The sequence below is a fragment of the Heliangelus exortis genome, chromosome 7, assembly GCF_036169615.1.
Source record: "Heliangelus exortis chromosome 7, bHelExo1.hap1, whole genome shotgun sequence".
NCBI lineage: Eukaryota > Metazoa > Chordata > Aves > Apodiformes > Trochilidae > Heliangelus > Heliangelus exortis.
Genome location: NC_092428.1, coordinates 15,873,054 through 15,900,697, shown reverse-complemented (window position 1 = coordinate 15,900,697; position 27,644 = coordinate 15,873,054). Strand labels below are relative to the sequence as shown.

The following is a 27,644-nucleotide window of genomic DNA, read 5'->3' as shown; positions in this document are numbered from 1 at the left end:
CTATATCCTCTCAATTTTTCTTTTAAAGGATATTGTGAAGAATGAAGATAAAGATCAGAAATCCAAAGAAAATGGAGCAAACGTATGATAAAACTGCTGCTGTTTAGAAGAATGGTGTTACATAATGTAATATAAATCATGATACTAGAATGTATGGGAAGTGATGCATGTTTGATTTTAGTAGTATAAATATCTTAGTTCCAAAAGATGTATAAAGTTTTATGAATGTGAGTGTCAGCTTCTGAAGATTGCTTGTAATTCTTAGCATTCAATTTGAGACACTCCTTGAGTGGAAATAATTTTGCATTGCAAAATGTTTTAGGATGAACTTTGTTATAGTTTTAACCCTAATAAAGTTCATCAACGTAATGAACAGTAGCAAGTATTTAATTACCAAATGTTTTTTGTTAAAGTCTAGTGAAATCAAAATTTTCATTATTTATAGAATTACCATTTTTAGGTTTTTATTTTTATTTCGGTCTAATTAGTCTTTTTAAATTCAAATATAAATCACAAAGTAGCATGCTGCTTAATTTTGCAAGTAAAGAATTTTTTTAAAAAAGCTTCCTGGATTATTTTTTACTTGTCATATCTTTCTTTTCCCTTCCAAATGTAACTTTTTTTCAAAATCTGCTTGTATTAAAGCTTCATAATATACAGTAGTTCAGATGAGTTGAGAAAGCAATAGAAACCTACCAAAATATTGGTAGGGTTGTGAGATTTATATGAAAATACATGGGCCTGTTTTAAATGTATGTCATTTGTATTCCTTTAACTGTTCTTATCTTTGGATTAATATATATTCTCCTTTTTAATAGCAAATGCAGTGTATTAAAATGTTTGCTTGGATACCAGGCCAGTAGATGTCAGAATAATGCCTTACATGGAGAACAAGCTGCCCTTGTAAGCCACCTTTAATTCAATTTGGACTTTTTTCTTAATACATGTAACACCTTCAAAGACTTACACCCAACAAAAGAAGTGATACACAAGTATCAGTACTCCATGTTGTAATGATAAGGAGCAGGACACAACTTGGTTTGTTTGAAGGGAGTAAGGTTGCCTTCCTTTGTGTTCCCAAATCACTGGAAATCTGAACTGGGAAGTGGTGTGACACTTGTCAAATGCAGCTTAGTTAAATAACGTGAAATCTGAACAATTATATTTTGGTGTAACTTCCAGGAAAACTAAGGGCTTTGAAGGTTGGGACAGAAGTGTTTTCTTACAGAAATGGTTAATTTTAGCAGACATTTTGTTTTTTAGCCTAGATGTTCTAGGTAACTAAATACCTGTTAGGAGGTCCAAGTGCCATAATGGATATGAATAAGCTACATGGGAACTTAATGTAGCTTTAATGAGATACACATAAAAATACCTGAATTGATGTTCAAAAGTTTAAGTTGGAGTGTTAATCACTTACCTTTCTTGGCTTTTTTGGAGCTAGACAAGTAAAAAAATCTTTCCATTAAACAAGCATGCATAAACTTCCCCCTCATTCATCTCAGTTGAGTCACAGTATCATATCTTAGCTGTTTGGACTAAAGTAGGAGGTACTATAAAACCAGTAATTATTGCATAGAAGTACACAGGAAATGCATGTTTTATGAATTGAGAGAACATCTCAGAATGATTGAACTAGAATATTGGTAAATTTATCTTATGAAAAGCATTATCTGTGGTGTACAGATAGTGTTAACAAATTCTTTTGTAATCGAATTATATTTTTTGCCTTTACTTTTGTACAAGATTGTTGACAGCATGTTTCTTTTTTGACATCAAGCACAGTGTGTTTAAATTGACTTGAAAAGATTGCATTTGAAATACTTTGCTCAAGAATTTCAGTGAACATACAAGAAAATAATTCTTGAATTCAAGATAACATCTTTTTAGGTACACTGAAACCTAAGTTGAAATATTTTACAACTGTTGATCTGAAAGCAGTTGTCACTACAGGCAGGACTCATCTTGTGTTTCAGTGGCCCTGTGAGATAGTTGCTAGAGTGATACAGATTTTTACAGTATTTAAAGTATTTGTTAGAATGAGTGTAATCTTTCTGTGTATTCCTTTGATGTAATAGTGTTTCAGACACTGTGTATGTTCTGCATTTATGTTGGAAAGGAATTTAAAAGGGTAAAGAATAAAGGAAAAAAAAACGAGGAAAAGTTTTACAACTAATACAGAGCTTGACTCATCTTCTGAAGCACAGATAAGAGGAGGAAGAGCAGATACCTCTATAGCCTGTTGCTTTACCTAATAGCACAAATTTCTGTATATACACAGCATCAGTGCTCGTCATCAGATAAAGCTGCTTTGTAGTATTCCTAGAAACGTGATGAATTTATAAGAAAGTTTCATAAAGTATCAGTAAGGGAGGTTTGGAGAAGCAGTCTTCTGTCAGCTTTACTTTATGAACAGTTTTTTGCATTCCATGTGTATACTTCCCATCTCATGGGCTTTATACTTGTAAAAGGCAGTGAGCCTAAGCTGGGTTTTATTCTGATGACTACACACCCAGTTTGTAGTCTGAAAATCTTCAGATTAGAAAATAGTAAATACCAAAATTGCCTCATTCTGTAGAGAAAATGCTACTACAGCATGCTCGTAAATGGAATCTGATCTCAGTTTATAGACTTCTCTCCCTTTTTTGCATTTTGTCTGGTATGGGGGAATTAATGAGTTAAACTGTTACAAAGTTATAGTCTAGTGGATGTCTGTGAATGAAGCTAGAAAGCAAGTTCCAGGTGATACATCTGCATGCAAAATGGTTTTAGAGTAAAGTAGACTCTCCTGAGCTTCCTTTGCTTTTGCTCTGGTAACGAAAAGGCAGCAAAATATTGTTTCAGTGTTAGGCAACAACAGTGGCAAATACACCAATAGTGAATTTTTGCCAGAGTTCTCTGAAGTGTTGAGGATTGCATGGGAAATAATGGGCCTGCTTCCAGCACTGCTGCTTGTTTTACTAGGATGGAGATGCATGGGTTTTTTGACTCACCCAGTGCTTGGTGCCTGTGCCTGTAGTCCTGGGCACTGCTGCAGAATCACTTCCCAGCTGTTACTTGGTTTGTCTGGTGTCCTCTGGCTCAGATGGCAGTACCCTGAACTGTACAATGAAGAAACTGGAATTCTCTGGTTGCCTGTGTTTTTCCATGGATCCAACATTTACAACTGAGTTGTTTCTGAATCTGTAACATTATGAAACCCAGTCATTTAGCATAACATTTTTCAGTATGTTTAATTGCTTTGAGAAAGATGAATGGCTTTCAGTCCATCTTTCTGCTCAGTAATGTACTGTGTGAATATTTGTTCGGATTTACTTACCACAGCTAACTTTAATTGCTGATTTTATCAGGAATGTACACAGAACATGGGTTTTGGTTTGGTTTTTTTTTTTTTGCTTGTTTGTAGTATTTGTGTACATTTGTGTACCCAGGCCAAGTTCTTACCTTGAATGCATTTGTTCGGTGTAGTTTATATTTAAAAATATAAAATAATTCCTTTTGAGTGACTGAGTCTTATGGCCAGCAATAGATTGCAGAATGTGTAGATAGCACAGTCAGTCCTCTTATGTTAAGAGAGCAGAAATGGTTCAAGTAAAATTTCAACTGGGATTGTCTATTGCTATGTAGTGTAACAATAAAAATGGCTAAATAATTAATATTTCTGCTTTCACTATCAAAACAGCTGGTATTTTTCCACCAACCTTTTACATTTCTGTGTACTGGTCTCATTAGATATATTGCAAAAGTAGTTACAGTAAAAATCTAAAATAACAAAATCCATTATTTTCAAGCAAAAACTATTTTTTCTTTTTTGTTTATTCACTACATAAACCACGGCATCAGGATACAGAGTATACATTTATGGAGTTTTGGAACACACCAAATATTGCCTGAAGTCATATGTGTGTTTTCACTGTGGCTAGGGACATTGCTTTGGAATTTTTAGGTATCTGATACCTGAATTTTATTGGAAAACGTGTGACAGTTGCATGCTGCTTTTTATTTCTTCTGCTGATTTTTCACTCCTTCCATTTAACGAGTAGATTTTCACTTGTTCATGAATTCAGGTCAGGTACCCTACAGTACATAAAAGAACCAGTATCTTTCCAGGTATGATTGAGTAATCCTGCAAGGTGTTGTACACAGTACAGTATTAGTTCAGTTCTCTTTTATTCCTCTCTCTAAAATTACAGCAGAATAGTGGTGCTGAGTAGATTTGTGTGTTGCGTTCTGCAGTTTGAATTGTTTCGGGGTTTTTTTGGTGCAGGGTTATGAGGTTAAACTTCTGGAGTTTTACTCGAGTTCCTGCAAGTACTTCACTGGACTCAGACCATATCCAGAGCCTGTTAGGCATGTTGAAATACTCTGTTGGTTGAAATTGTTCTGTGATGTCCTTCTATATAGAACTGTCTTCCTTTCCATATCTCCCCCAGGCTGAGGAAGGATCTTGCACAGCCAGCTTTTATTCTTGCTTAATTTGGTCTGTAGTGTCCAGGCACATTCATGTGAACTTCCCTCAGGCCAGCAGTCTCCCAGTATGGTGAGGCCTCACCACTTTGTTTCCTGGAAATAATTTTGGTGTCTCCAAACATCCCTTCTCTCTTCATGTTTTAGAATCTTGCACCTTAGGAGATACTAGAGTGTTGTAGTGATCTTTTGGAACAAGTAGGTAATATTCAGATAAAGTATTTGGGCCACATATTTTGGTGGGAGGTTGGTTCCTAGATTACTTTCCATTACTCTGGTGAGGGGCACAAATAACAGGGTGCTGTTGCCTGAATCATTGTTCACATTTTGTAGCAAACTAACATCTGGGTAGAGGAGAAGAGTGGAGAGGAGGAACACTGCAGCAAATCCCATCCTGAACTCTCCCTGCTGTGCTTTTTGACAATTATTTTTATATACTAATTTGCTTTATTATTTGTTTGCAACATTTTTAGTGTTTGTTGGATTTGTTTGGGTTTTGTGGGTTTTTTGTTGTTTTTGTGGGGTTTTTGTTTGTTTTTTAGAAGGATTTGTTTGAGTTGGTTATTTTCAGTGTATAGCTTAATTCTTCTTGGGCTTCCTGACACAGGGTTGCATTCCTCTTTTGTCATGTGAGGGGCAGAAACAGCTGGAGAGCAGCAACCTGCATTTTTGGCCCCTTATTAGCAGGGGCAGATGCTGACCAGCAGATCTGCATGTGACAAAACAGAAATTGCTGCCACATGTCAAGTTTTAGAACTCAACAGTTGGAGATAAATGTACCTTACAATGCTGGTCTCAGAAAAAACTTGCAGACCAACTCATTTACTGTAAAACAAATCTGTTGCATTGTATGTGTGCTGTGGAAAAGTTAAAGAAGTAGGCTATTTTCACCTTAATTAAATGTACCTGCAAGTTGGGGTTGTTACACTTACAGCTTGGCTCTAATAAGAAATGAGAAAAATTTGGAAGTTCTCTTAAACATCTGGGAAGACTCTACTTTCACCAGAGTTAGCCCCATGAGGGACTTTACTTTCCAGCTTGTCTCCTGATGCCTTGTTTTGTCAAAGTATTGTACAAGCAAATTCAGTATGTCTACTAAGTACTTCACATTACATGTAACTTTAAAAAAAAATCACATTACATATTGTAATATCTTAGAGAAGGCTTTCCAAATGCATTTTCAGAGTATTCTCGAAACATTTGTTTACAGAGAAAAGTTTATACTTGTCAAGTATCTCCTTTGATATAAGGTAACCGTGGATAATGTGACTGAACAGGTGAAAATGAGGATTAGCTGCTTACCAGTATTGAACCTCATTTTCTGCCTTAGTGTCTTTCCTGAAATCAAACTCTTTTTTTTTTTCTTTTTTTTTTTTTTTGGAGGGAGGGAGGGGAGTGGTTTATATTTCCATTTTACTGAAAAGAGGAAAAACAGATGACCTTTAATACTGGGACACATATGGGTGGCAGCACATCGAATTCTCTGATTATCCATGGGATCCAGTGATAAGCTTGCAGGGAACGTGCAGTCAGCATTTTCAGTCTTGTGATTTGTAATTTTGTACAGCATGCAATTTTGGACAGCACAAAAGGGGCTAATACAAAGTACAACAATGGTGATCTGTGGACAAATGCAGTTTTACAGTGTGACCTTGGGGTAGCAGGGGGTCACAGTAGGTAGGAGTGGTAGGAGATGGCTGTGCTGATATTCTGAGCAGTGAATTAATTTCTGATTCAGCTTCAAGTTTAAAGAAAAGGAAAATTATTCCACTTTAAGTCTTTTTTTTTTCCCCAATAAAGACGGTTTGAAAGATTATTCAAATGCAACCTGCAATTTGAGAAGCTATGCAAATTCCCGGAAGAACACACTGAAATGGACAAAAAATCGCTCTGTGAGCACCAGGTTTCAAAGTGGACAGTGCCCTTTAAGAATTTTCCACAGGAAAAGAGAATATAGTCTCAGTAGAATAGGAGCAAGGGTACAAGTAATGTATAAAACCTGTGTGGAGCAGTGCTGAAGCGTGGCCTTTGCACCAGTACCTCCCCTGCCTGCTCTGCCAGGGCCTCGTTTCGTGCGTGTGTAATCTGAGACAGGGCAAGAGCCGTGGCGCTGGGGGAGGAAAACGCGGGGTGTGGTCGGGAGGGAGTTTTGTGTCTGAAATTTTAGGCAGTTTCCTCCAGCCCAGAGTTGGATGCTCCGGAGGGAAGATGCCCCATCCTGGAGCAGCAGGGACGTGAGAGGAGAGCTGGGGCAAGGCTGACCACAGCGGCAGCAGCACAGAACCGGGGCTGGAGCCCTCCAGTGCCACTGAAATTGCTTTCATCTTGACTATTTCTTACTACCTACCACTGCTTGCTGTGTGCTCCCGATGATGAGGGAGGCTCTGTTCGCAGAGCTGCTACTTGATTCAAGCACAGTAGCACAAGCTGCCACCAGAGGCTTTATCAGCTGAAAGTACCAAAACACTCCTTCATGGCAGGTAACTCCTGCCTGTGGCATTTTATGATTAGCAGCATCAGTGTAAATCCTGGCAGGCAAAAATCCTGCAGCCAGGCTGGCAGAAAAGCAGGGAGCAAGCAGAGAGCATCACCACCACAGCTTTCTCCAGAGGTACAGCCCCCCCATCGTTACGAATGCTGGGACAAACTGGGTTTTAGCTAATGTTAGTCTGGTTCAAAGTCAAGTTGGTGGTGACCTGGTGGGTGATTGCAATGAAGACAAGAGCACTCTTATTTATTAAAAACATGAAAAAAGTAATTGTTTCCTGAAGGGCAGCTGGATATACTGTGTCCAGAGACCAAATACTGCAGTGAAGTGGAAGAGTCATTCATAAGCAGTGGAAGACTGCATTGGTTTCATTCCTTGTGAACGTTTTTAGACAAAGGATGATGCATAGAAAGAAACTGTGGATGTTATGGATCAACTCGGCACAAAGATTTCTCTGAGGAAGAACACGGAACGTGCTGCCACTGGAGAAAGTAAAGGTACAGCACACAGCACTGTGGGAGGGGTGATGGCTGGCTGAGAGGGAAGGCACTTTGTTACTCAGTGCAGGCGTGATGCTCTGAAGTCAGCAGCTTCTTTTAATCCTAATTTGTGTGGAAATGTTGGTGCTCACTAAAACAAAACAAAACCCAACAAAAAAGACACTATAAAGAGATCTGTTAAGCCTTTTCTAAAAAGGCATAAAAGTGATACTGATGGAAGATCTAAGAAGAAATCAGGCTCATACACATTTAGATTTTACCTTAAAATGTAATTACATTAAAAATGCAGAAGATGAGATTTGTGCAAAAAACGACATTGCAGCACTGTATTGGTTTCCCTCCTCATATAAACTGAAATTGTAAAATTTCAAGGGGTACAGAGAGAATGAGCGATCAGTTAGTGGTTGCAGAATACACAAGCCAGCATCATAATTGTGGTTCACAAGAAGAGAAAATTAAATTTCTTCTCCTGGTATTGGCTGCTGCCTTACAGCTGTTCAGTTTTCACTCAAGGCATGGGGTTTTGCCAGTAAATCGCTTCACAGTTTGCCATTTTTAGAGGAGGGGCAGACACTGGGATGCTGGGGTCGTTAATCTTTGTGCTTAATCCTTGGACCTGTGAGTGTTCTGTCAGTTCAGCCTCCTGAGTATCCTGGAAGGCTGCCCTTTTCTGTAGTTCTTGAAATGCTTTGTGTGGTTTTGACATGGTTAATTAGGATTACTCCCTATTGAATGTGCTTATAGGCAATACCAAATTCTAATTACCGACCATAAAGCAGGTGAGTGAAAACAGAGCTGTGTGTAATCCTTGGTTCCTGTCAGCTCAGATGTCTGCTTTAATCTTCTGGTGAACTGCTTGTGCTTCCCAAAACTGAAGGATTGGAAGCAGTAGCAGCCAAACCAGGCATGCTGCTAACAAAGACTGAGTAGAAGATGCTGAAGTGAAGATACATGGCTGTTCAGCCCCAGAGTAACTACTAGATATTCGGTGAAGTGCAAACAAATCCCTTTGCAGTTGGATTTCCAAAGGTTAGTAGGGATTTTCTTAGCTGTCACTATTTGAAAGGTTTATTGTTATTTTCCCCTGTGTGTAGCTCTGTAATTTTCTCTGTCCAGGGATGAATTATAGTTTAAGTCAGAAGTACATTTTACCTCATGCAGAACTGTATATAATTAGATCAAAAACACTTTGTTGAAGTTAACTAGCAGTTTTGAATTCTTTCTCAAGGCAATAGATTTGTCAAATTTTGGAAGACTTGAGGAACTGCTAATGTTCTGTTTCAAATATTTTATCAGGAAAATTTCTGATGTCCAACTTGTGCTGCCCTTAGCAGGCTCAACCTCTTTATGTTTTGCTTAACACTGGCATGAGATTAAATCATGTAATTTTTTTTTTTTTTTTTTGCTAATTGTAGTATTTGCCTTTCCCACTATTTTGTATAGTATAGCCACTCCCTGTTGCAGCCCCATTTTCTGACTAGAAAATTGATCTTTTCATGCAGTCTTATTTCTAAGGCACTCTGGTAACTTTACTTAATCTGGCAACATCTGTTCCAGCATGAGTTCATCTTCCCTGATCACAAGTAGCCTGCTGACCTCCTAACTTTTAATCCAGGTGAGGTATTAAAAGGAAGAACAGTGTTTTAACAGTCTGCATCTAAAAACCAGTAATATCTCTAGGTATGCTGGGAATGGTTCTCTCTTACTATACTTCTGTTTTATATTACTGCTGAATATTGACATGTTACTTGTTGGTCCTCTGGGGATTTATAGAGTCCCTACCCAGTAGCCTTTTCCAATTCATAGCATGGCTGGCCTGAATCCAAATGTAAATTACTTCAATAAATTAATTACATTATTTCCTCTGTCACTTTGTCTCTTTCTGCAAGAACATCCAAAGGGGTTTCTAACAAGTTAGAATTCTTTCAGTTTCTTTAATCAAATTCCTTTGAAGAAGTTTCTCTCTGAACAACATTTTCAGACTTTTGATATCGAAGTGATGTTTTCATGGTTCTACATCCATTTCTAGAAGCTGGACTGAAACCAATTTCTAATTTGAGTGTCTTTATTAAGGTAATTTTCTAGTTAAATCTGATGTATTCTGTGTCTTTTCTTCCATCAGTCATCATACCGACAATTTTCTGGTCTGAAAGATTTTTCTCTAATTCTTTATGTATATTTTGCTCTAGGAAAACAAAAAGACAAATAGAATGCAAGGGACAAAGGTTTCTTCCTTTTAAAAAGAATTTATAATATTTAAAAATTAAGCTATTGCTATCACATCTGCTGTCTTTATTTTATGTATAGAGAGATTTGACTGCTTTTCTTTCTTGTTTTCTTAAATCTACCTTCTTAGGTGTTTTTTTGCAATACTGTGGAATTCAAGACACTTGGGTTTCTGGTGACTGATGGCTGGGACCTTGGGAATTGTGCAATGTCCTACGTGCTCTCTAAGAAACATTTCCTGTGGCATGCAGCAATAGCAGTGTCTGCAATCTCCAATAGTGTTGAGTGAATTTTAACAGATTATCTGGGATTACCAGGTGTCAGTTATGAGAATCACTTGACCTGAAGGATGTTTTTCCCTGGCTCCGGTAGATGAAAAGTGTTGGGATTGAGTTTCAGACTCAAGGAAAATATCATCTGTTTTGAGGATTTTTTTTTTTCCTTTATAATCCACAACCAGCTGTTTGCTGGACAGTGAGAAGCAAAGGGCATGCAGCACTGCAGTGCTAATTTTGCCAAGATCCTTGTTTTGCTCTTTTTCCCAGCAGGTCACATGAGCTTTGTTCTAACCTATTGGGGTTTTGGAAATCCTGGCTCTATGGAATAGACTTCACCTTGACTGGTGTTAGCCACTACAAGATTAATCAAATGGAAAAATATATCCCAAAATATAAGGAATCACAAATTATCCTGCTGTGTTTATTCTTACGTAGAATCCAAATGTTTTTTTTATTCTTTTCTGATGGGGTTTCCGGCTCTGGTTTGCATGGTACACCCAGGACTGGGTACAAGCTCTTATATTCTCCTTGGGGGATGGAGAAGGAGAATGGAAAATCACGGCAATTCCTATGTCACTCTCAGAGGGTGGTAGAGACTAGTTTAAAAAAAAAAAAAAAAAAAAAAAAAAAAAAAATTCTCTTGATCTGTTAATTGAGCAGACTGCCGAGATGGTAACATTTCTCTGCGGGACCATCTCCTGTGCTTAGCCGAGCTGTTCAGTCAATTGTTAGCCAAACGAAGAGCAAACTGCTCCCTCCCACCTTTCCTGTAAAGCCGCGGGGGATGCATGCGGGGCGGATGCTGGGAGAGAAGTAGAGAATCTCAGCCGAGATTAGATACAATTGAAAACACTCGGGTTTAGGGCACTGACCTCCAGAGCCTCTGAAGAGAGAAACTGGGGTGATCAGTCCAGGAGAATACATCTTAGTAGCTGCTTGCTTGTTGTCCTTGGTCATAACCAGCTGGTTTCTGTCATCCCCACTTGCCTTCTGCTTTCCATGTGCCCGAGCTGTCTGATTCTCTTTTTGTAGTTCCTGTCGGGTAGAAGAGAGCAACAGAAAACTGAAACTTTTTTCCTAAGCCTTTAGAGGCTGAATTTGCTGCCAGTTCAGCATCTCAGCTGGAAGGCTACAAATCATTCACAAGGACAGGTAAGAAAGCTCTGTATTTTCCAGTTACGCTGTGGCTGCCATTGGCACGCAGGCAGTGAATCTTCTGTGGTTCCATTACGTGTTGATCACCTCTCCTAATGAGCTGGCTGCTTGGTGAGCTCTGCTGAGCCTTTAAGTACCTGCTGCGGGCTGCAAGTTTATCTCACTTTGAAAACAGACAATTGAAAGGAGAGTATGCTTTTCTGTGAAGTGTTAAGTTTTATCCATTTTCTCTGGAGGTATTGACCGAACTGGAATGAGATCAGATAAATAACTGGTTTGTGTTCCTGTTGTTCTTGCATTTGACGGAGTAATCTGATAGATCTAGCTCCTCCCTTTTCTCCCTCTGTGAGTGTCTTCCAGAACTTAGAAGAGAAGCACTCGGAAAAGGAGCTAAAATACGTGCATGGATAGTCTCTGAGGCTCCTTCACTTTAGGGGGGGGTTGATGCTGACTTGATAATCCAACAGAATCCCAGTGAAAGAAGAGGGGTGGAACTGAACATCCTGAAAAAGGTTCAGCAACAGATTGAGAAATAAGGAGTAAAATTTCCATTGTATTTATGGGTGTAATTACCTTCCAAAGTGGGGGGCAGTTTTGGGGAACTGCATTTGTTCCCATGTGGTGACTTTCCAGTGTGACTTTTGTAGTGACCTCTGCAGCACTGACTCGTGGCTCTGCAGGCACTGGCTGCATCCTTGTGGAGGTTCTCACATGCTGACCTTCTCTGGATGTTTGTGACAGCTTTCAGGAACAGTTTTGAAGTGCCACCTGCAGAACTGGTACAGCTGGTCCATCTATAACTGCGTACTTGAGTATTCTCCCTAGCAATTCTCAACTTTGTTAAAAATGAGAGACAAATTATTTTCCAAAATGGACCTGGCAAGCTCTTAGGACAGATTATTTTCATTTGAGTAGTTCAGATTTGTTCACAGCAATTAATGTCAGTATCAGCATTGTTTTGCTGTGTGTCTAATGAAGCTACAGACCAAATTATGTCCTTGTGAGTAGCTGATTTCTGTTTTGCGTACAAAGGGTCATGACTCCGGAGTGGATGTTATTTGTCAGGCACTGGGTAGTTACACACAGGAACACACAATCTTAATGAGGATGGCAGCTCAGCAAGATCCCGGGGTTGTGTTTGGTAGGATTCCTTTCTTTCAGAGTCCCTTTGATCCTGTGTCTTTCAGCCTGCCTCCCCAACAGGGATGTTGGTTTGCAAGACAAAGGACAATAATTTTGTACTTCAATGGTGTTGGCTTCTGAGAAGTGTAATTCACAGTATGTGGTCATACTTCCTTTTGACTGTTTAAGATTATTTAGAGTTCTGTTCTTTTTATTATCTTCAGGCCTGGAAAGAGTGAATGACCTAAAATGGTGGTTTATTTTGCACTACTGTGTATAGGCTGCCAGAACACGAAGAACTGTTTTGAGTTTTTAACTTTTATTCTCAAACATTAAGTTTAAAGTTATTTTCAGTAAGGTTTACAATTTAGAACTTGCCTATTCTGTTGTAATAGTGTTTTCCTGGTTATCACAGTTCTTACAGTGGTGACTGTTGATACATTTCCATGAGGAAAAAAGGAAGAAAATATTTGTATTTCTTGAAAGACAACATTTTACCTACCTTGCTATCATTTGCTTATTAATCTAATTTTCTCCATGCAATGGCTATGTAAACCTTACATTATTTCATGTTTAGCACCTAATTTTAGCTGGCATTCAGCCCTTACTTCAGATGAGATCTTAGCACTGCACATTTCATGGATTTCCATATCAAATTCTTACAAAGGTATTAATCCTGTATTATAAAAGTCTTTTGTCAGTTGCATATGTATAGCACTACAGTGCTACAAATGCTATATTTGAACTACCAATTGAACTCACAGTAGCAAGCTACTGTAACATTCTTCAGAATATTGATGCATTTACCAAATTTGCTCAGATTGAATTATTTCAAAGATGTAACAGTGTAGAAACTGATTTTCTAGTACAGATAATATCTTTAAAATTGGATATCCTTTTTGGGAGAGTGGAAGGAAAAGGAAGTTGTGAAGTTGCCCATACACCATCACAGCTTTGTCTCAGATGAAAGAAGAAAAAAAAACAAACAAATTCCTACAGAGGGATATGCTCTGAAACAATATCTGAGGAGTGCTTTGTGTGTGTGGTGGTGACACCTGTCCTCACTGAGGGCCAGGGTCTTGGGCCTGAGGTGAGCTACAACTGCACCAAGCTCTCTGACATTTTCTTCTGTGGTGGGTGGCATTTGGCCAAGTGTTGCCAGGGAGTGAGTTGGCCATAATAGCTGCCATGTGTCCCCTGATCCATGGTTTGCTGGAAACCCTCTGCAGGGAGCTATGTTCTCTTTTCAGTAGCTCTGTGGGTGCTGTGTCTCTGAAAGACGTGTGTGACTTCCCTTTGCTGGGGCACATGTGTGCTGAAGATAGGGAATGTGCAAAGAAGTTAATTTTGGTCCATTCTGGAGAGATGTGACCTTAGGTATATCTTACTCCCATTACTGTAGCTTTATACTGTATACTTTCTCTGACTGTCTTTTGACAGCACATTTCCAGGCAAAGGAGTCAGTCCTGGGAATTTCTTCAGCAGTTGGAGATGTCCTTTTGCTGAACAGGCACACAGATGCAGAACTGCATGATGATGTTTTGATAGTAAGTCTTTTAGTGTATAGGTAAGTACGGTAAGTACCCAATCAACACCCAGAAATACTTTCTGCTTAGAACAAAGTTTTGACCTTAAAGAGCTGCTTGGATGGTTTGAGATTTATTGCAGAAGAGAAGACAGGGCTAGGAGCAAGGAAAACACAGAGCTTTTTTAGTGGAAAAATGCTGGCATTGCAAAGGGGTTTTTCTGCACCAGGCCAAGTGGAAAAGATGTGGCAAAATTCCTGTAGCAGTGGATGGCACCACCTGCAAACAGTGAAAAAGCAGCCAGTGACATTGGCAGTGACTGGTTTGTTTCTGTTCTGCTGTTTGAATCCATAAGGTAGGCATTGGCAGGTTTGCAGCTTACCTGGGGTGTTTCATTTTGTGTTATTTTTATCTCCCTGCAATGAAGCATTTGTATAAATCTTTCATGACCAAGCCTGATATTGAATGCTATCAGCTTGCTGTCATCTCTGCTGGTAATGTTCAGTGCCAAATGTGAATTGACTTAAAAGCTATCCACATGCTGCAGCATATGAAAAATAAGTCCTGTTGCTCATAGTTCATTTTCTCTGCCAGTTGTGCAGTGAACAGCAGGACTGGCCCAAAGGCAGAAGAGTCTTATGTGGGTCAATACCTCGGTCAGTACCTCTGGAGCCTGAAACCTGCTCTCAGGGTGTTCTTGGCACATTTAAGTAGACTTGTACCAGCAGACTTAGGGCCAGCTGATAACAAAAAGTCATGTGGCTGCTCACTCCTCCTTCTTCATTTTGGGATGGAGAGGAGGAAATCCACCTAAAACCCTGAGGGTCAAGACAAGGACCAGGAAGGTTCCACTCACCAATTACAGTCACAAGTCAAAACACACCCAGCTTGGGGAAACAAAATCAATTGAATTTATCATTAGTCAAATCAAAACAGGACAAACAGAAAACAAATAACAGAGCTTAAAAACCTTACCCCACCCTTCCCTTCGTCCTGGGCCCAAATTACTCCTAATGTCTCTAACTCCTGCCCACTGGTGGCACAGGAGGACAAGGAGTGGGGTTTATGGTCTGTTTGTCACAAGTTTTCTGCCTTCCTGCTCTGGGAGGATTCCTCAGTCTTCCCCTACTCCATCGTGGGGTCCCTCCCATGGGAGAGTCCTTCACCAACCCCTCCAATGTGAGTCCCTCCTGGAAGGTACAGTCCTTCATGAACAAACTGCTCCAGCATGGGCTGCCCACAGAGCCACAGAGTCACCTCCCCTGGCATGGGGTCCTCCACGACTGCAGGTCAACATCTGCTTCACCCCAGTCCTCCATGGGCTGCAGGTCCACTTCTGTTCCACCATGATCCTTCATGGGCTTCTCCACTGTATCCTCCGTGGGTTGCAGGGGGACAATCTGCCATCTCACCAGGGGATGTAGATGAACCTCTGTTCAGGGCACCTTCTCCCTCTCCTTCCTCACTGACCTTGGTATCTCTGCTCTGGCGTTGCTTTCACCTCTGATATTCCTCTCTCCTCCTCCTCCTCCTCATCTCTCCTCTGCCCTGAAATCTTATCTCTGCTGTTATCTCCTCTTCTTGAATACGTTAACTGCAGAGGCACACGCATTGTCACTGATGGCCTCAACATTATCCAGAGGTGGGGCCCAACATTTTGGAGCCGGAGGAGCTTTCACCATCTTCTTAGGGGAGCAATGCCTGAGGCCCCTTCCCTGCTACCAAAACCGGCACCGCATCAACCCAGAACAACTTGTCAGTGGCCTCAGTAAGTGTTGAAGGGGATGATCCCTGAGGATCAGAGGGACAATTCGGCAACAATGTTTCAATGGCAACAACTTTCCCAGAGTTCTGGGCTTGTGGAAAACTGTATCACACTGAACACTCTGGTGTCTGGTGTCCAACGCCTGGGGGTTTGAACTGAGATGGCATGAGAGAACTCTCGCCTTTATTCTTGAATCCTGCTTTGCTTTAAACGTACCTTTCTGTGGAGGTTGTTTTGTTTTGTTTTTTTTTTTTCTTTAATTGCCAATGAAAGAAAAGATTGATGTGGGTTACCATTAGCTCAAAGCTTAGAGTAAGGATTTAATGGCTCTTGATTAGGAACCTCACAAAGCATTTCTAAGTCGTATGTTTTAAAGTACTCAGCCCTTGCCAGACATTCGGGTGTTGTCAGGAAATAAGAAAAAGAGGTTGGCTTTGTTTTTTTTTATTTTGTTTTGTGGATTTTGTTTTCTGGGTTTTTGTTTGTTTGTTTTTCCAAGTCGCATGGCATCACCTTCTGTAAAAACTAGCAATTGGGTCTAAACGGAGAGCATTGTCTAATTGCTCTGACTTGAGAGGGTTTGTCCTTGTGTAGGTGTAGAAGGCTGACATTTTGATGTGTTCGTAGTTTATTGTCAACAGAAGTGTCAGCGACCTTAACTAATAATTGTTTTCTCTCTTTGACAGTTGTACAAAATAATGAAAAGAAAGGTACTGTCTGCTGCTTCTGAGAGCTTCTGTTTCAGTAACAGATTAAATATATTACAAGACTTGACAGTTTTAATGCAACTGACCTACTTACTTTTTGCTTCAGTAAAAGGATGTTTCTGAAAACATACACAAAATTTGTGCCATCCCTGCTATATACTTAAAACTGAAAATGTTTTAATGATCTTAAATCTGTCTTTATAATCTGAGTAGAATTTCTATTCTTAAATAAGGAAACATCTTGTAAAGTCTTCATTGATGCTGAAAAGTGTTTTGCCGTAGTACCCAACTTTCTGTGATGTTATTAAATTTTTCCTTATAATTTTTTGTCTTTATTTATAAAATGTATTTTTTGCTATAAAACATGACCACAATGTTCTCTAATCTCTTGAAAAGCAAAAGTCTTTCAGTTCTGTCTGAGCTGTACTTGCTTATGGCTTTCCTGGTGCTTTTCTGCAGAAAAAGAAAGTTTATCAAGATGGCACAGGATCATGTGGGATCTTTTGTATGTTCAACTTAACAGCACATGCAAAGCAATTCCAAAACAGACCTTTCTGACTACAAAACAAACAATTCAACCTCTTATTTCCACTTGCTGTGTCTTCTCTGTCTCACCAGATGTAAGTGGAATCATATAAAGAAAATTACTCTTTTTTTGCATTTGGCTTTTTTTCCTGGAATTAATTTATTGTTAACCCTTTACTAGTACATAAATTGTTTACCCACACTTTCAAGAAGTAAATGGAATGCTACTATAATAAAATGCCTCTCTGTTCACTTCCCCAAACTACCTTTTTTTTTACCCAGATAAAACTTGTCTTGTACGTAATTTTCCTTACAGCTAGAAGATGCAAAGAATGTACGATTGTTAAACAACTCAGTTAAAAATGGTAAAGCTCAAATTACAGAAACCAAACAAAAAATCACTTTGTGCTAGTCAAGGATACACAGAGGCTTTTCTGTGTGTTATCCAGTGCTTGTATTACAGATGACTTCCCCACATCATGACCAATATGTGCCCCAAAAGGGTATTCTTGGGTTTCAGATGTCCAAGTAATGAGCAGAGTTTGAATGGACAGGTAAACCAAACTGAAGGATAATACATGAGTACTGGCAAGCTTCCTAGGTTTGCATTGGTAAATGTGATTCTGTAAGAACTGCTGGGCACGAAATGGGAACTGTGCTGTATTTAAATGATCAAGAGGATCAGCCTGAGTTCCTTGACTTCTGACAGGTACATTGCACATAGTCACAAGCAAGTCCTTCAAAAAAATATGATGGAACAAGGAAGATGATTCTCAACAGATGACTTACGCAGAGCTGGGAAGGGGGAAGGGGATTCTGGGGTCTTTTGTGAGCTGCAAAGGGGCAGATAACAAAGAGCTTTCACAAATATGACATTTCGGTAATTTTGCATCAGGTCTATGAGACATAGCTTGCACAAATTAATAAGACTCCCCCTTAAGGTAATTTTTGGAATGCAGTCTTCATGTAATTCCATCAAACTTGTGAAAACATCTGAAGTGCAACCACAACAGTTATGTAGCTATGGAAAGTAAATCAATAAAGTTTTCAATTAGAAATTGATAGATATTTGTAGGGTGCTGCCTGGGCCATTTCCCACACTACTTATCAATGCTGCCAGTGATCTAATTCTTGCTTCTGCTATTTTAGATTTTATTTCAAAGTCAGGAGGGAATGATATCTAATAATCATGTTGTTAGCATGCATGCATTCTGGTGCTATTGATTTGCAGCAATCATTTTAAGTAGATTTGTGTTTGGATGTGATTTTAGTGTTTTGTTTTCTTTTTGCTTTATTATCAATCTGACTTTTCCTTAATGCTTTGTTTTAAATATTATTCGGAAAGACCCTACCCTGACTGGAGACATAAGAATTGAGGCTGTGACAGATGTAGACAATGATAGCAAGATAATAATAATAGTGAAGATAGTTAATAATTTTGGTTATAGTTGTTGGTTTATTCTTTAGCAGTTTAATGCTCTGCAGGAATGAACTGTCAGCACCATGGTGTGCCTACAGCAAAGACTTGAGACAGGAAACTATTTACCAGGTTTTACGGACTGCTGATGGTCTTTTTCCCATAAATAGAAAAAAATAAATAGAGAGAGAAAGCTTGCTATGGTTTCTGCACCTGCAGGTAGTATCCTAGCAACAACACTGAGGAAACTGGGAAACTGTATGCCAGGACTTTTTTCTGAGTGCTTTTTGTTGAGCAGAGGAGCAGTTGTAAAACAAAGGTCAAGAGCAAGTTAAGCTTTTGAAAGCACTGTTGCTTAATTCGATTACTCAGATAAATGTTTGTGCTGCAATTTTCTGCCTAAAGGGTAAGTATCAGGTTACAGAGTCATCCAACAGAGTAACCTACTGAAGTTAAGTTAAACGGATCACTTAATCGAAGATGTCACTTCTTCCTTGCTGCCTTCTTGCTGGCAGCTGAGGATACCCAGGGGCTTTCTGTTCAGCCCAGAAAAGGGGAGCACTGCCCAGCAGGCAGTGAGAACACTCTATCAGTCCAATTAATTATTTTTTTGTGTGTATGTGTGTCTGAGAAGGCGTGGTCCTTGTCTTACTGTATGCACAGACCTCAGGTAAGTCTCTGCTTTGTGCTTTGTCATCAGCTTTCAGGGAAAATATTTATTTCAGGTTTTCCCTCCATGATTTACTGGTACCATGTCAGAAGTCTTTGCTGGGCTTCCTCTTACTGGCTGTGCAATCTTATGAAGGGAAGAGGGCAGTGTTTATCTTAGTGTTTTATGGATGGGGAAGTTGAGGTGAAGGACTAAGATCTTTTTCAGCCCCCTGGAATGGGGATGCAGAGTTACAGGGGAAGCTGGGCTACATTAACCCCCTTGGAACTTCTGCTCTGGTTATGCAGAACAGGGACAATGCTACTGTTTCTCACCATAAGCAATGGTGACATAGCCTAGAAAATGCATTCAGCTGTACCAAGAGTTTTTGCCCTGTCTAGTAGATAATCTCCAGTTCTATAACCTAATCTAAAAATGGATTTTTTACCATTTCTGTTCAAATTTATGTGATAGACATGGGGATAAGCATGTTGGCGGTGTTTCTTTCCCTGCATCCTGACTCAGTGAAAAGATTTTGTACTTAGATTATTAGATGATGTTGACTGACCTTTTTCATTAGCTACATAGAAAATACAGATACTGCATAGTTTCATATGTAAACAGTCATCACAAAAGTCAGCAGTATTCAGACATAATTCTGCCTCACCTCCCTGTTTATTGAGCTAAATCATGCTGGAATTTAATAATAACGAAGGTGCTTAATGTAACCTTCTGTTTCCTTAATTACAAAAGTACTTGAAAAGCTAAAGCCATTTCCCTCTTCTGAGCAATATTTCCAAGTAATTTGCCAAAGAAAATTAGCTGATGGTAAGCTGCTTGTTCAGAGGTAACACAAGAAATTTTCAGTGAAAAATTGTCACAGCTAACAGAAAAAATTAAAACCTATTACATTTAAATGATCTCTTTATTTCTTTTCCTCCTCCAGGTTATGTGACCCCTGTTGTCATGAATCCTCTTTCGCAGTCACACTTCATTCCTCTGCTAGAAGGAATATGCTGTACCATATCAGATATGAATGCAGATCATGTGATGGTAACGCAGGAAACCTTAACAGAGCAGTTAGTGAAAAATTATCCAGGTAATGTGTTTGTTTCTTCCTCCTTTTAGAAGTTACTATATCATCAAGCTTGACTTCTTGAGTTTCTGATATTCAGCAAGTGGTTACTGGATGTTTACAATAAATTAAGAGACAATTGGTAGAATATACGAATATGCTTGGTATCCCAGTCAGTCTGTGAGTGTCACTAAGATGGTTTCGGATGTAATCCTTTTACAGATTGTAATAAATCTTCTTTGAGAATAAGAGAGGGAATGAGCATGTGGAGGGTCTGCCCTTCCTAGGGGATGGGAAAGCATAGATAAGGTATCTAGGTCCCAGATACGGAACAGCATAAATAGATTGTGTATCAGATTGCAAACACTTTGGCTCCTCCCTTAAGGGACAGGAACATAACTGACTTTGATGGCAAAAGGACTGGGTGTAGGAGTCTGGATCTGATGTTTGCTGTCAAAAATTACAACTGACCTAAAACTCAGGTTTGATGGTCAAATTCCAGCCCCTTCCTTCCTGAAAGCAAATTACTTACACAAAATAAGCTTTATTCCTTCTTTTCTGATGAAATAGCAGCCACTTCCTTAAATGCTGTGTTTCCTTTTGAATCTGAAGAATGTTCAGTTTCTCTTAGATCTGCAATATTTAAGTTTGTGTGTGTAAGGGCTTATTTTTCCCCTCTGCAGGAGGCTGCTTGGTTTGATACTGACCTTCCTCTTCTGAATCTTCATAACATTACAGCTTTGCACATGTTGCAGGTTGATCTGGGAGGCATTTTTCACTAGTGGGAAAAGTTTTAATGTAACCCCATAAACTGACCCAGAGCCCTGTCAGGAATGTGATATAGTTCTTATTTATGTGCACTGACACAACCACAAGCATTTTAAGGTCAGCCAGAAGTAGCACTCTCAGAGCCTGTAGGAAAGGAGTGTATTTCTTGCAATGTTTTCAGCTTGCTGAATGTTTTCATTCTTGTGGGCAGGGGATCAGCAGAAACCTGGGGCAGTAGCTCAGATGTCAGGAACTGACAGCTGAGGGGAAACCAGCAGCTGAGACAAATGCCAGTGGGGTAAACTTTGGTAGCAATTGTCACCTGACAACATTATACCAAAAGCTTCAGAGAGAGTGCTAAAAGCTGCTGTTAGATAACCTGCCAGGAGGGAACTGTTTTGAACAGCCCATTTTTTGGCTTGTACTTGGAAGAAGCTCCCTCTCATAAATATCATAAACTGACAGACAGAAAATTCTTGCTTATTCAAAGACAATCCTAAACCACAGCAGTTCTGCACTGCAACGAGAAACGCAGCTGCCTTTACTGTCTTCCTCAAGGGTAACCTTGTTTTATCAGTCAGGAATGGCCTTGGCAGAGTTAAAAAGGATTTTACTGTAAAGCACAGGCGAGATTTCATCTCCCAGAGCCCACAGCTGGGTGATGTTTCTGTGCTGCCCTCACCCGGCTGGCCCAGGAGAGCTCTGCCTGACCCAGAGCTGCAGCCTGTGCTGAGCACAGCCCTCGCTGCCTTCCATGTGTGGACACTGCTGCAGAGTGGGGCTTGTCCCTGCTGTGCAGGAAGGCTGGGGGTGTGGGTGAGGCACGGCTGCACACAGTCACAATTGCTGGCTCTGGAAGCTTAGCAGAATGGCGACTTATTAAAAACAAATAAACAAAACCCAACAACAACACGACAAAACACCTCCTGCCTATTGTCTGGTAATACTGAACACTTTTGCGTTGAAATTGAGTGTGCTCTACTCCAACTTCAGTTGCCAGGTCAGTTTCAAACCTTTCAGAATCCTGTGAATTAAATACCTTGGATATTTCATGTTCAGTAGCTTCCAGATCTAATATTTATTTTTTCCAGCTCCCTTTTTATTTGAAAAGTTATTTATGATTTGAAACATCTGCATCTTTGTTGTAGGCATGGCAGTTCCTTCCCACAACACTTTATATAATATCCTTGGCAGTCTGATTAAAGAAAGGAAAATCTATCATACAGGAGAAGGATACTTCATTGTAATTCCCAACACATACTTTATCACAAATGATGCCACAGAAGACAACAGAAGGATCCTGCTGGAGGACAGTTGTTGCTGTTCATCACCCTCCATCACTTACCCTGTAAACACTGAGCACTGTGCAGACCTAATGGAAGGAAACACTCCTTTGGTATCCCATTACAGATCCTGCCATTGTCTCCCTGACCAGAATATGTTCAGTGAACAAAGACAGCAGCAGCTTATGAACCATGAACCTAACGGAGGAGGTAAGAAAGGCTGTAGTGAATTGAAGCCTTCATTTCAAACTCAAGGAGCCTCCACATCTACTGAAAACCACTCCTGGGACATCATCAAATCCCTAACATCTTTGAGAGAGAAACAGAAATGCAAAAGGTTTGGCCTTGGCCTTTTCTGGAGAAGCACTTCTAAAAAGGAAAAACATAAGAAGGAGTACTCCACTTTTTCAGCCCAGTTTCCTCCCAAGGAGTGGCCAGTCAGGGATGAAGATGACCTAGATAACATTCCACGTGATATTGAACACGAAATCATAAAGCGTATTAACCCCGCCCTTACAGTTGATAATTTGATTAAGCACACAATATTAATGCAGAAGTTTGAGGAGCTGAAAAAATGTGCCAGTAGGGGTACCTCCTCTGAAGTGTTAACAGTTGGGCAAAACCATCTTTCAAAGGATTGCGTTCAAAAGACACAAAGTAAAGCAGCAAAACACACCAGGAAAACCAAATCAAACAGAGAGAGGCAGATTAGTAGAAGCGAAAGGAAATATCATACACATGAGTTAACATCCCAAAATGAGACACTGGAAGAGAACCTTTCTCTGTCTAACAAAAACCAACAACCATCTGATGAAGTGGAATCCCATGTCATATATAAAAAACAGATTAAGAACCCCTTTCAGGGTCTGTCACGGAGACGCAGCTTCTATGCAAGCGGATACAAAGGTACCATGAGCAGCCAGCCAAAGCACAGGACTCAAAAGCAAGAAGGGGTTTTGCAAAGGCCACGGCCCCTGGACTTCTTAAAAACCTTTGAATATGAAACTGAACAGCTGGCTATGGAAACACAGGCTGATAAAGCTAAGCAAAACAAACTACTCCATGCTAACAGGTCTTCTCTCCAACTAAAGAAAGGTAGTTTAAGTGAAAACTTTAGTTATCCGAATGACAGGATTTTCCAAATAGACAAGAAATGCAAATACTTTCTGGAGAGTAATATTTCTGAAGAAAATGCCTACAGAGGAACAGTAAAAAAACAACCCAGGGATATGCAAAAATGTCTTCACTCCTACACCAGGGATAATGGTGGGTGCAAAGAAGATGCAAAATTTTCATTAAATCTGAGAGGTGAGTATTGCAGGTGCAAAGATGAAACTGTATGTGAGTCATTAGATCAAACAGCAAATGAATTTCAAAATGTCCATCTTTCAAATTATAGAGCCAGTGCTAACATGGTAAAAAAAAATGTGTGAAATACAGACAAAAGGTTGATAAGAAGAATGAGCTTATCTTTAAATATGACTGTGGGACCATCTCAGATGAATGAAGCTGGAAACTGAAGGATTTACTGAGAACTGCTATCCTCTGTACCAAAAAGCACGTGGTGGTGACACCTGTAGCTCATGACATCTGGATGACAGTTTTGAAGGCAGTGAACCACCTCACCTGCCTCCTGGTTGTGCTTTTTCAGATACAAGAGACTGGAGTAAGGCTGTGCAAAACTTGGGAACAACTATGTCCCTAAAAAACTCATCCCACCTAGTACAACAAAACTGTAAATAAACCTGACTCCTGGCAGCATGAATGTAAGTGCTAGTTGTGCAGAATCAACAGATTGATCAAAAGGGCATCCAAAAACAGATGTCACAGAAAAAAGCTGTTTGTGCAGTCGGGTTCTTCTGACAGTTCACAGAAAGGAAGAAGAAGGTGGCCTTACAGGATACACAAAGGCTTCAGCTATAGCAGATTTCTGCCACAATAATGATGCTGGCAAGACAGGTGAGACAGGTGAACTAGTGGCATGCTGTGCTTTGGGGTCACAAAGCAAAGAAGGAAGAAAGCCTCAGGGAGAAAAATATCTGGTTTGTAAGTACTGTGATATCAAGACAGAAACACTCAGAAGGGACAGAAAACCACAGCATTACAGGAGACAGTGGAATCAGCTCCCCAAGGTAAGAGAACACATGTAACTGTTAGATGTTGTATCTTGAAATTAACTATCAGATTTAGGCAGAAATATTGCTGTAAATTATAACCCTCCCTTCCTCAAAACCAAACTTCAGTCCTGTTTTTAAAAACTTATATCCTGGAAATACTACTCAAACTGTGTAGTTCTACCATGCCTTTTTTACATGAAAATTCCCTCTAAATCAGCTATACAAATACTGATGTTTATATGTTGCATGTATTTTCATGAGGCAAGAAAAAAGCATGAGCTCTGCCTTGCAGGTGGAGAGTACCAGGTACAGAAATGCTAAGAAATATGGTGATTGATAAACTTGTTAGCAGGCAGGATCAGCTCACTTTGATCTTGCCAGATGAAATTACAGCTATTGTCAAACTTTTACCAGTTGTAGATGAAGAATAAAAAGTGCTTTATAGAGGTTTTGCATGCATGCAGTAAGCTCCAACAGAAACTTTGAGAACAAGTGGTAGATCAACTTAGCAAAAAAGACTGAACTATGTGCAGTTACAGATGACCACAGAGGGCTCCATGAAATGCTGAAAGCAGTGCATGGACCCACACACCAGGTCCAAAGCCCCCTACTCAGTGCAGATGGCCAAATGCTTCTGACAGATAAAACCTCCATCCTGAACCAATGGTCTGAACATTTTCAGACTCTCTGCAGTGCCAGCCGTGTAGTCCAAGGCTCAGCAATTCAGCACATTACACAACCAGTGAAAACTGAATTGGACATAGCCCCTACTCTGGGAGAGACTCTTAAGGCCATACAGCAGCTGAAAACTGGCAAGGCAGCTGGGGTTGATGGAATCCCATCTGAAGTTTGGAAGCATGGAGGCCAAGCACTCCATGCCAGATTTCACGAGCTCCTTGTGAGTTGTTTGGAACAAGGCAAATTACCACCAGATCTCTGTGATGAAATCATTATCACCCTGTACAAGAAGAAAGGAGAAAAGTCAAACTGCTCAAACTACCAAGGTATAACTCTGCTCTCCATTGCTGGAAAAATCCTTTCAAGAATACTTTTGAACAGATTAGTACCTGCTATAGCAGAGGAACTTCTACCTGAAAGCCAATGTGGTTTCAGAGTCAATAGGACTACCATGGTATTTGTTCTCAGACAACTGCAAGAGAAGTGTAGGGAACAGAACAAAGGACTTTATGTGACATTCGTTGACCTCACTAGAGCTTTTGACACTGTGAGCAGCAAAAGGCCTGTGGCAGATCTTGGAATGATTAGGATGCGCCCCCATGTTCCTCAAAATGATCATCCTGCTACATGAGGATCAGTGAGGCGAAGTCAAATATGGTGAATGGAGACAGAGCCCTTCTGAAATCTTCCTTCGTGAAGCCAAGCCATGATAGAGTTTTTCAACACAAATTTAAGGTACTGAACACCATCTGTCTCGTTCACAATAGACAGGAGAATGCATACATCACTTGAGCTAGAAGCTTCTGCTCCCTTTCACTGAGCACATTTTGCCCATTGATTATACTTGAAAATTCCCTTAATGGAAAATAAACTGATATAAAATGATTTTTAAAATTCAGTTATATGTGGAGAAGACCGACAAAACCTAACTAAATTGGCAAGAACGTAAGTTAAAATCCTGCGAGGGAAACATTATCTCAATTTTATTAATAGCATCACATATTCTTAAGATCTTAAAGACTGGTAATTTAAGTGTAACTAAACCATTTCTCACCAGATATGTACTGTCACATAGTAGTGAAGCTAGTATATGAAAGAACACATCACATAGTTTTTAGTGAAATTCTGCTTTTTTTTCCCCCTGCTCCTTTAAGCAGCTTTTAGCTGTGAACTCCTTAAAGCATACTGCTAGTGTATTACTTGGACATGAGCACTTGAAATCTGTTGGACATGCTTTAGCAAAATATATTGCAAAGGATGATTTTGATTGTTTGTGTTGATGCCATTTATGCTACTAGAAGCTGAGGCAACATTGTTTATTTTTATAATGTGAAGGCTGACACCAAATAATTCTCTTATTTTAGATGGACTGAAAAGAAGACAAAGCTTCTGGCCAAATTCTGAAAGCATAACTATTAAGGCAAAGAGGAGAATGCAATGTAAGGGCAATTGCAACAAAGCTCCTTGCTTCAGCTAACTCTTATACTCTTATCATTAATATTTGATTATCTCTTTTAGTGAGCTTTTTAAACTTTCCCTTTGTAACACAGTAACCATACTGTAAATGCCATCAGTCACATCTGGAAGGCTGTCTCTAAATCAAAGATATTAGTTAACTTTTCACTGTAGTATTTGGAGAGCTGATGTATATTTCTGTTGCTCTCATCTTTGTTTTTGAATCTCTTGAGTTAATAAAAATGAGAACCAATATACTTCATTTGGATCACACCATTAACCGGAAAGCTTACATGTTGCTGTAACATGAATAGTATATTTCAGACAGCACTCTTTTACACTGTAATTCTGGAAGGTGTTTTTTACTTGTGACACAGAAATAACAGCACATTCCATCTTCCCTGTCAGAAAACAAGGAAAATTATTTAATTAGATTGGCACACACCTTGTTACAAACTCCTTGAATCCCAAAGTTCTCTCACTGCATCCTGAAGATATCTCAGCTGTCCTCTTAACTCTGCTTGGTGTGTTTATATCTGGCAAGCAGGATTTGTTCTTTGCAAATGAAAACGTGGTAAGCAGGAGACGAGGTCAGTGGCACTGATTCAGCAGAATCCCTACTGGGGGCTGGCATGGTCCTGCCCTGCTCCTGACCACCCCTCTCCTTTTCGTAAGGAAACAGCATTCCGACTGCCACAGGATCACTTTATAGCTTCCAGCTCAGGAAACTAAATTTGACTTCTTATTCGTGATTTCTTCCTGTAGCTAAAAGCAGTGTGTGCTTATTTCACAATACTAATACTACCAAAGGCGTGTGGTCCTTTTAAATCTGACAGAGGCAGCTGGGTTAGCCTCTCACCACTGAAAATTTGTCCGCAGTAGTTATGGAGACAGAAGGCTAAAGTTGTAGTTGTCAGTTTTTAAAGCTGTTGAAGATTTATCTTATGCACGTGACTCTGGGTGTGATAAAGTGGAAGAAACGGTGGCTGGGCTGAGTAGAGTCCTGCTCTGCCCCCATCACCTCAGCCCACCGCCGGTTTTATTCACACGGGACCGCGATTCCCCCTCAGGGGTCTCCGGAACCTTTCCTCCCTCAGGGACCCAGGCTGCAGCTGCCTGCCAAGTAGCTTTTCTGCTTCCTTAAGAACCCCTCTCAGGAGCTTACACATGCAGCATGGGTACGGCATAACCAAACCCCAGGAGAAAGCCGGCGGGTGAGGAGCAATTCGCCGCTTCCCGGACGCCTCCCCTGTCCCCTGCCCTGGGCAGCGCCGGTCATGGCGGACGCCTCACAGCGAAGGCTCGAGGCCCGCCACGAGCTCCACCGCCTCGTGGGCGCGTGATAGGCTGGGTCTTGTAGTCTGGGAGGGGGCCCCGGGGCATGCTGGGACTTGTAGTCTGTCCGGCAGCCGATTGGCCGCATGGCGGGGGTTGCCGGGCGCG

At 40.2% G+C, this 27,644-nt stretch overlaps 2 protein-coding genes across 11 annotated transcripts in view; both read left to right on the top strand.

The window, feature by feature from the left end:
* CCAR1 (cell division cycle and apoptosis regulator 1) overlaps positions 1-3,656 on the top strand; it is a 31,475-nt gene extending 27,819 nt beyond the window's left edge. For 7 of the 8 annotated variants that reach the window (XM_071749052.1, XM_071749049.1, XM_071749047.1 and 4 more), the window contains one exon: positions 29-2,176. In XM_071749052.1, the coding sequence (XP_071605153.1) occupies positions 29-88 (60 nt within the window). In that variant the 3' untranslated portion in view covers positions 89-2,176. Of the gene's footprint in view, positions 1-28 lie in introns of all 8 variants that reach the window. The other variant, XM_071749048.1, reaches the window with a different exon arrangement.
* A 14,937-nt stretch (positions 3,657-18,593) lies between these two features.
* Positions 18,594-26,458, top strand: STOX1 (storkhead box 1). 3 transcript variants are annotated; one of them, XR_011726810.1, is made up of 4 exons: positions 18,594-18,846; positions 19,772-19,924; positions 21,817-24,083; positions 26,111-26,216. XR_011726810.1 is itself a non-coding variant. In XM_071749043.1 (4 exons), the coding sequence occupies exons 2-4, from the start codon at positions 19,792-19,794 to the stop codon at positions 26,221-26,223; spliced, it is 1,689 nt and encodes a 562-aa protein (XP_071605144.1). In that variant the 5' UTR covers positions 18,594-18,846; positions 19,772-19,791; the 3' UTR covers positions 26,224-26,458. The 3 variants fall into 3 exon arrangements, 2 of the variants coding, with proteins under 2 accessions (XP_071605144.1, XP_071605143.1); XM_071749043.1 differs by having other exon boundaries at positions 21,817-23,259; positions 26,111-26,458; XM_071749042.1 differs by lacking the exon at positions 26,111-26,216 and having other exon boundaries at positions 21,817-24,184.
* The last annotated feature ends 1,186 nt before the right edge of the window (positions 26,459-27,644 follow it).